At 40.9% G+C, this 9,574-nt stretch overlaps 1 protein-coding gene across 2 annotated transcripts; it reads left to right on the plus strand.

The window, feature by feature from the left end:
* Positions 1–708: 708 nt before the first annotated feature.
* On the plus strand, positions 709–3,079 carry FGFBP3 (fibroblast growth factor binding protein 3). Of its 2 annotated transcripts, none has more exons than XM_083363561.1 (2): positions 709–806; positions 1,733–3,079. In XM_083363561.1, the coding sequence occupies exon 2, from the start codon at positions 1,823–1,825 to the stop codon at positions 2,585–2,587; it is 765 nt and encodes a 254-aa protein (XP_083219687.1). In that variant the 5' UTR covers positions 709–806; positions 1,733–1,822; the 3' UTR covers positions 2,588–3,079. The 2 variants fall into 2 exon arrangements, with proteins under 2 accessions (XP_083219687.1, XP_083219686.1); XM_083363560.1 differs by having other exon boundaries at positions 746–806; positions 1,588–3,079.
* The last annotated feature ends 6,495 nt before the right edge of the window (positions 3,080–9,574 follow it).

A 9,574-nucleotide genomic window follows, 5' to 3' on the forward strand; every position in this document is an offset into this window, starting at 1 on the left:
TCTCTCTTTCTCTCTCTCTCTCTCTCTCTCTTTCTCTCTCTCTCTCTCTCTCTCTCTCTCTCTGCATATTTGTTTGTGGGAAAAATAAAACACTTTACAATACAAAGAGATGTACATCCCGCTGTAGATCCTACACTAGAGATCCTAAGTGAACATTTGAAAGTAAATATTTGAATAATTAAAAAAAACCTGCTACCCTCTCAAGAGCCACTTATCTATTTAGGAATCTTTATTTGGCAGCAGTGATCTTTACTTTTCATCAGAACTAGTTTGAGCTAGGGTGTAACACATTTGAAGATAGGACATTGGGGATTCCATTCCTTGCACAGCCGCTGAACATTTGGGGGAACCACACCAGTCCCTCTCTGTTCAAGGGGGCTGTAGTGCGACTGTGTCAAGCTATCTTGTTGTAATCAGGAGGTCTTTTAGAAAAAGAGAATGCCAAATACATGTTTTTCTAATCAATTAAATAGGACAAAGAGTAACAATTTTTCCAGTGAGCAGAAGATCATATTTGTAAAACGATGTGATATGGTTTAGGCACCTGAATGTACAAGGACCAAACAAAACAGCTTTCTGCTTGATTTTCAAGGCTCTTCTCTTGCTCTGTCTCCCAGTGATAGTGTGTGTGTGTGTGTGTGTGTGTGTGTTTGAATGCATGCATAAGACTGAGGAGGGGCCTAGGCAATGGTTAGCCCCTCCTGGACTCTTGATAACGCAGACATGCTCTGAACGCCCTCCACCAGGCTAATCCTGAGTTAGGCTGGCATTTCTCCTGTAGAGCTGTCTTCCACATACAATCGAAGGTAAGTGGAGCCAGAAAGAACTTAAAAAGTGGGAAATAGTGAATGTCAGGATGGGCTTCATTTTGTCTGGGGATTTGGGCCATGTTGGCTCTTTGAAACTGTTGCTTCTTTTCTAAGAAAGCAACTTTCTTTCCCGCACTGTATTAGCAGGAGCCTCACGTTCATATCTGCACCAGCTTGCTGGTATTTTAAGAAATGCCACCAGGTTTCAGAGGGCTGTTTGCAGTTGAGGAATGCAGGAAAGAAAAGAGTGGGGGCTACAGAAAAGATGTCTAATGTGCAGGATTTTTGTTAAAGGTAGGAACTGAGAAGAGTTGGCGAGAAAGGAGAATTGTGTCAAGAAGACAAGATCAGAAGAACATTATGAAACTTCTTTCTTCACTGGAGTTTCAGAAAGACTTTTGGTATAAAATCAAGCTATGCACGTAAAAAAAATGATTTAGAGCATTTACGTTACATGAAAGCAAGGAGCAATTTCATGCTGTAGAAGGCAGTGTTTCTATTAATGCGGACTATTCTCTTTAAGAAGAACAAGAATGTTTATCTTGGTGAAATATGCAGAGACTTACTAGCTGTGGGTTGAGCTCAAATGCCACTAATATAAACGAGAACACCCAATGAATGTCCTTGTGAATCTAAAGCAATCAGTCACCATAGCTGCTGGCTGATCGCATAACAATAGAAAGTATCTGCTTTTGTAAGAGCAACATCCCCATCTGGTGTAGATCTTAACCACATCTGATGGAGGGTTGCAGTTTATCGTGTTTTTTTTTTTTTTTAGGAAAGTAGAATTGTTCTCTGCTGAAATTTTGGGGAGGAAGAATGTGCTTGGTCAAGTAGAAGACATTGCTTGCAATTAGCTGTTGCTGCTCATCCTTATTGATGGTGCCTGTTCCAGATGGCTCATTGTACTTCTGTCTCCGTAGGACCTGAAAGACAGGACCGAGCCCTTGGCCAAGCTTTTCCCACTCATGCTCTTGAATGAGGAGTGCCGGCACCTCCCTTGACTTCAGGAAATGAAGCTGCCCCACACATTCCCCCTGACGCTTCTCTTCCTCACTTGCCTAGAATGTAACCCTTTCAAGAAGGGTAAGGATAACAGTGAAGAAGGAAAACCTTCTTTCCCTTGGGCTCAGTCTGGCCAGTTCTCCACCCGTGACCAGCATCTGTGCAGTTGGCAACTCACCTCTGGAGAAAGGGAGACGGAGCTCCAGATCACCTGTCATCCAGCAGAAGGAGAGGCCCAGAGGTGTGTCTACCGCGGCCAGCCAGAGCTATGTGCTGCCTATGGTGCCAAAGGCCGTCAGTTCTGGAAGCAGATCCTGGGGAAGCTCCGCCGGAAGCGCCATCCCTGCCAGGACACCAGCCCTCTCAAATCCAGGCTTTGTAGCAGCAAGAAGGAGGCACCTGAAGCCCACTTACACCTGGTCCAAACCACCCCAAGCACAGACATCCTGGTAACCACTGCGAGTGTCACTGAAGGAAGTTCCAAGGGGAAAGGCCATGGCAAAAACCTACCAGCATCACAGAGCTCACCGCAGGTGACCACCACCAATCCAGCTAAGAATGGTGCTTTGAGGAAGCAAAAAAAAGGGGGGAAGCGGAAAGGAAACCCTAACTCTCCAGCAGCCCCAACCCGTCCGCCCCATAGGCAGCGTACGACAGCAGTTGCGGAAGGCACAGTACAGCCCACAGAGCTCAATGCCAATGTGGTAGACACTTATTGTGAAGAGAAATGGCATTCCTTGTGTAACTTTTTTGTGAATTTCTGGAATGGCTGAACTTTTTCAGGGTAAGAGGAAGGGGGAATGGAGGTGTACAGCAGAAGACGTAGTGATAAATATGGAAGGGATCGTTTGATATAAGGGCAGAAACAAACAAGGTCTGGTGAAAGGAAAAGGTGGAGGAGCAATGATTAAGATTGTCATTTTGTGCAGTTCTGGGGCTTTATGTGACACATAATTTACTCATGTCTATTAATCTTGATAATAAAGACATTAAGGGGTTGTGGAAGCTACATTTGCGTAGGATTTGTGCATTAATACACGATACAGATCCTTTTCCTATACTAGAGGGGATCCATTTCTAGTACACTGCTCTGCTGCTTCAGATAATTTCTTTCTTTACAATAACTGAGATGCTAATCTGTAATTGTAACAAATTATACGGGATTATCGGTCACTTATGGACCTTTATTTTGTATTTTGGAAATGTCTAACAACTGTATAACACATGCTGATGTAGTTGCTATCGGGTGTTAAAAAAACTATGTTAATGGCAATAATAAATGAAGTTCTATTATACACTCCGGCTATCACAATTTATTGTCTAATTATAATCTTTGTGTTTGTGTTGGGATAATATCATCAAGGACATGGAACTTTTTAAATTAATGGTGTTATGCTATTTATTTGATAAACCTCTATACCACAGAGGCAGAACACCATACAAAGCATTCCCAGATTGTTATCTAAAACTAAACTTTTTTGCTTGGATTCATCAAAATAGTTGTACTCTATACCCTCCGACTGGATAGCTCAAGAGCTGGGTATAATAAGGGGGGTGAACGTATCTATATTGACTTTTCTAGTTTTGGGTGATTGTGAAAATCATCCTAGCCATGGCTGAATTAATTTTTAGACCTTTTTGCCCTGATGAATCCTATCTATCTATCTATCTATCTATCTATCTATCTATCTATCTATCTATCTATCTATCTATCTATCTATCTATCTGTTTACTTATTTGTTTGTTTATCAAATGTGCATGCCAGCCTATTCCCAACAACTCTGAGCAACAATATGGACACTTGAGGTAGTTTATGCAATAGCTTTGGTCAGATGCTTGAAGGTTACCAGTCAGTGTTTATGAGATGAGGAAAAAAGCTATTGCTTTTTTGGTTTCACACCACTTGCCTTGTAGAGCCTCAACAAGTTCTGTATGCATTTTTGTTTGTTCATTTGTTCTCTGTTTTCTGACAAATTAGTTTTTCCTTAATGCTTTTGAAGTGCAAATATTGAATCAGATGCTCTGGAACCTGGATCTGAAGTCATGATTCCAATGTCTTCTACCTTCTCTTCTCATTTTCATTTGGGTTTGTATAATGAGCTCTCTCCCAGTCTTTCAGGAGTACTCCCGTAAAACAGCGACACAGCTTGTAACCAAAGGGTTTAATCTCCTCCACTTATGCCATTTTCCTGCAATCATTACATTAAATCATGTTGCTTTTCAAATACTCAGCCCGCTGTTGCAAGAATCTGATCACATTTGCCTCTGGGAATTATTTTTCAGTGCAAATATTTATGCATTGATCTATGGATACCAATAATTCAAATTGTATAGAATATTTCAAATTGTATAGAAAAGTTGGGCCACAATTTTCACCCTACAAGTGAAGAACACACTTCACATGAGGGGTTCCTCATCCTTTGGAGAGGCATGACCCTGGATTTTTCTTATCCTCATTAAGGGTTCCCCCCCCCAATAAGAAACAAAGAAGTAGCAAGGGGGGGGGAATAAAGGGAAGATTCCAAATGAAAGTTTTTGTTTGGAATGGACTCCCACACACATGCACACACAAAGGGGTGTGAAATTCCATGAATAAAGCCAGCCACCAATTGCATTATAAATTAAAAGCCTTGTTAGGCAGTTTCAGAAACAGTTTGGGGGAAAAAATCCCCTAAAGTTTACACTTAGCTCTTTCTGTTTCCCAAAGGATCACAGTCCACAGAACATCAAAATGCTGAAATGGTGAAATGAAGCAACCCATCTGTAATGTAGGATTAGGAGGGTGTGAAATGCTTCTCTAGGGTGGCTGTATCAGGCTGAGCACCAAAGGAAAGCTAATAATAATACAAATATAAAAAATCTGAAGCTTTCACAAGGAAACCACAATGGCGGTAAAAAGTATCGAACAAAGTAAAGGGCTCCTGGAAGCTGTTGCTAGGTTACCCAGACCTCCACATGAATAGAGAAGGAGCTTTGGAAAGCCTGTTTGATGGCTGCAAGCTCCAGAGATAGTTGGTCACATGACTCAGTTTAGACAGCAACCTTTGACCCCTTGGCTCTTTTGTTCTGGTGTACAAGGAACTCAATGGAAGCGATTGGTCCAGGCGCCACACTGGGTTGGAGAAATCGAAAAAGGGGCTACGAAACAGCTTAGTTTGGATGTTGAGAAGCATTACTTCTTCTAAATGAAAGGCATTCAGCAAGCAGAAACTATTTCCTTGGTCTAAAGCCATGGAGTTGTTTTTTTTAAGGTTGTGAGAACTTTTTACATTTCTTCTTGGTCTTCTGTTTAGATTTTTTTTTTAAATTCTTGGATCCTAAGTGGTATTTCATCTTTGCATGTTTCTTTTTGCTTCCCCTTTTCATTTGTTGTTGGGCTTATAGTTTGCTTTTCTTCCAAATATGCATAATGGTACAATATGGTTCTTACCCAGTTTTTTCATACCACAAACAACCCTGTGAAGCAGGTCAGCTGAAGGAGAGATTGGCCCAAAGTCACCAGTGAAATTGGGTCTCCCAGTCTTAAAATAACACCTGAACGCACTAAATCAAATTGTCTGCTTCTGGAAAGCGGTGTCCAATTTTATATGCTATTTTGTCCTACAACCCAAATTTGCATAAACAAAAAGAGGACTATTCTATATTCCTTATTTTAGGAGAAATCTATGTTTTAAAATAAGGAATATTAAGAACAGGCTTTTATATAACTAAAAATAAAAAATAGCGGTGGTACATTCAGGGCAAGTGCGTCTGAGATTCCTTTCATCTCAGAATGTCTGCCTTAGTTCAGTGCAACACTTGTTTTGCAGCTGTCTTTCGCAGTACCCTTTTCAAACTGGGAAACTGACCTATCTGTAAACAAATCACTAGTCTACAAGGATAGATTATTTATCTAGGGTCTGTAACCTGCACTCTTCAGGCAGAAATTCGGTATCCAGTTCAGCCCTTTTACTCTATTGAGCCCCCGCGCTATCAGCCCCCTCTACCACAAAGATCCTGCAGGAGAAGGGCAGTGTGGACAACCGTGGGATCTGGCAGGGTGTGAGAGCTGTGAACCATAGACACAAAGCTTTCGCTGTGTCCCTGCATAACAGATACAGTGCCCTTGCTGACCTTAATAGTGACATTAAGGAGACAGGTCAAGGTAGCTGTGATGATAACTCAAATAAGCAGGGGATCATGGTCTGAGATGAAGACCTTGTTTTTGACAGGGAGAATTGCGAATCAGGTATTACACATCAGTCATGCAAGAAGAGAAAGGCATCCAAAAAGAGAAGCCATCTTCTGGTTGGTGATTCAATTATAAGGGATGTAAATTTAGGAAAGGATACAGAGGTTTCAAAACAAGTCAGGTGTCTTCCAGGTGCTACTGCCAGTAGGGACAAGTAGTATATTTTTAAAATAGTCAAGAATGCCAGCAAGGACTGGCATGCGGATGCTATTGTACATCTTAGCACTAACGATCTGTCCCAAAAAGATATACTCTCTGTGCAGAATGATTTCCAGAGCTAGGGGCAGGAACTCAGCAGGATAGGCTGTAGGCTTACTTCTTCAGAGGTTTTACCAGTGTATAAGGAGCAAAATGGAAAAGGCCAGCATATAGCCAAATTCAATATGTGGCTAAAGGAGTGATGTAAAGGGGAAGGCTTTGGTTATATTAGTCACCATGTCTGTACCTGGACCAATGAAAAAAATGTACCAAAGAGATGGTTTGCATCCATCCAAGAAAGGGACTGAGTTACTTGGCAATAAATTCACAGATTTTCTGGAGGAATATTTAAACTAAACAACGGGGACAGTGAGTTAATTGATACAGAACATCCCTGTCCCCGGCAATCTAAAAATTATAGGATTATCAGTGCATGTAACATAGATGTGTGTGTGGACAAGAATATCAACCTTGCTGTCGAGCAAAATGAAGCTTTTAATAGCATGCACTCTGTATATAAGAAATAACTACATTTCTACAGAAAAAGAGCACAACAATGATGAAAACTGTCTTGAATTCATTTGGGCCAATATAAAAGGGGGGAAATGACATTGCCATAGGTGTATACTATAGGCCACCCAATCAAATAGAGGATATAGATGAACTTTTTGCTAGTCAGCTAACTAAGGTATGTAGAAAGCACATCACAATAGTAATGGGGGACTTTAATTACCCTGACATCAACTGGGAGACAAACTCTGCACCAAATGGAAGATCAAACAGATTCTTGAGAAATGTAGCAGACAACTTTGACTCCCAAAAAGTAGAAAAGGGAACTAGGGGATTAGCCGCACTGGATCTAATCCTTACTAACAGAGATGAAATGATAGAAGGTATTGAACCCAAAGGAACCTTGGGAGGAAGTGATCATGCAATATTGGAATTCAACATTCTGGAAGCACAACCAATAGAACACAGCCAAACTAGAATATTGGACTTTAAAAGAGCTAATTTCAATAAACTTAGAGAGAGCTTTGGAAGGATTCTATGGATGAGAATCCTCAAGGGGAAAAAAACTCAAAAAGCTTGGGAAATTTTGAAAAGTGAGATAATAAAAGCCCAGTCTAGCACAATAACAACAAAGAAGAAAAATAACAGCTCTCAAAAGAAACCAGCATAGCTGCATAAAGAACTCTCTGATAAATTGAAAGATAAAAAGGACAAGTATAAAAAGTGGAAAGAGGGGCACATAACTAAGGCAGAATATCAGCAAATAGCCTGAGCCTGCAAAGATGAAGTGAGGAAAGCTAAGGCTCAAAATGAATTAAGGCTTGCGACCAAAGTCAAAAATAACAAAAAAAGCTTCTTTCAACATGTAAAAAAACAAGAAAAAAGTTAAGGAAATGATTGGTCCATTAGTGGGGGAAAGTGGCAAGAAGGTGACAAGCAATAGGGAGAAAGCATAACTATTTAACTTGTTTTTTGCATCTGTCTTTACACAAAAGGAAAAAACAGTCCAACCTATCAAAAACAGTACCATAAAAAACAGATTAGAAACACAAGTTAAGATAAGCAAGAAAATGGTAAGTGAGCACCTGTCCAGTCTAGACAAGTTCAAATCACCAGGCCCATATGGATTACACCCCAGGGTTCTCGAGGAACTGGCAAATATGATCTCAGAACCACTGAACTATATTTTTCAAAGAACCTGGAGCACTGGGGAACTACCAGAGGATTGGAAAAGAGCTGATGTAGTTCCCATCCTCAAAAAAGGGGAAAAAATGGATCCAGGAAACTACAGACCTCTCAGCCTGACCTCAATACCTAGGAAGATTCTTGAAAAGGTAATCAAACAATGAATCAGTGAGCAACTAGAGGCAAACAAAGTCATTACTAAAAGCCAACATGGGTTTGTCAAAAACAGATCATGCCACACAAATCTTATTGCATTCTTTGACCAAGTGACAAAATTAGTGGACCAGAGGAATGCTGTGGATATCATTTACTTGGACTTCAGTAAGGCATTTGATAAAATAGATCACCACCTACTACTTGATAAGATAGAAAAATGTGGGTTAGACAGCATCACCACCAGATGGATTTGTAGCTGGCTGACTGGCCGTACTCAGTGTGTGGTCCTCAATGGAACTGCATCTACATGGAGGGAAGTGTGTAGTGGGGTGCCCCAGGGCTCTGTTCTGGGCCAAGTGCTCTTCAACATCTTCATCAACGATTTGGATGAAGGGATAGATGGGGAACCCATCAAATTTGCAGAAGACACCAAGCTGGCAGGAATAGCCAGCATTCCAGAAGATAGGTTTAAGATACAGCAGGATCGGGACAGACTTGAACACCGGGCGCTATCTAACAAAATGAAATTCATTGGTGAAAAAAGTAAGGTTCTACATTAAGGCAAGAAAAAACAAATGTACAGCTATAGTATAGGTGGTACCTTGCTCAATAGTAGTAACTGTGAGAGGGTTCTTGGAGTCCTGGTGGACAATCACTTAAATATGAGCCAGCAGTGCATTGCAGCTGCCAAAAAAGCCAACACAGTGCTAGACTGCATTAACAGAGGGACAGAATCAAGATCACATGAAGTATTAATACCACTTTACAATGCCTTGGTAAGGCCACACTTGGAATACTGCATCCAGTTTTGGTCACCACAATGTGAAATAAGATATTGAGACTCTAGAAAGAGTACAGAGAAGAGCAACAAAGATGATTAGGGGACTGGAGGCTAAAACATATAAGGAACGGTTGCTAGAATTGGGTATGTCTAGTTTAGTAAAGAGAAGGACGAAGGGGGACTTGATAGCAGTGTTCCAATATCTCAGGGGTTGCCATAAAGAAGAGGGAGTCATGTTATTCTCCAAAGTGCCTGAAGGCAGGACAAGAAGCAATGGATGGAAACTAATCAAGGAGAGAAGCAACCTAAAACTAAGGAGAAACTTCCTGACAGTTAGAACAATTAACCAGTGGAACAGCCTGCCTCCAGAAGCGGTGAATGCTCCAAAACTGGAAGTTTTTAAGAAGAGACTGGACAGCCATTTGTCTGAAATGGTATAGGGTTTCCTGCCTGAGCAGGGGGTTGGACAAGATGACCTCCAAGGTCCCTTCCAACTTTATTATTGTTATTGTTGTTGTTGTTATTATTATTATTATAAAAATATAAGGTCCAATAATTACTGGACTTAATTTTGTCTTGGAGTGACAGAAGTGGCTTCAAAAATTATAAAGTTTGAATTCCTATAAAGCATTGTTGGGATGACAGTATTCTGTGGCCATCCTGATTCTCCCAAAGGGATCAAGCTCCAAGCCCTTCATC

This window comes from Vipera ursinii (assembly GCF_947247035.1).
Source record: "Vipera ursinii genome assembly, chromosome: 5".
Classification (NCBI taxonomy): domain Eukaryota; kingdom Metazoa; phylum Chordata; class Lepidosauria; order Squamata; family Viperidae; genus Vipera; species Vipera ursinii.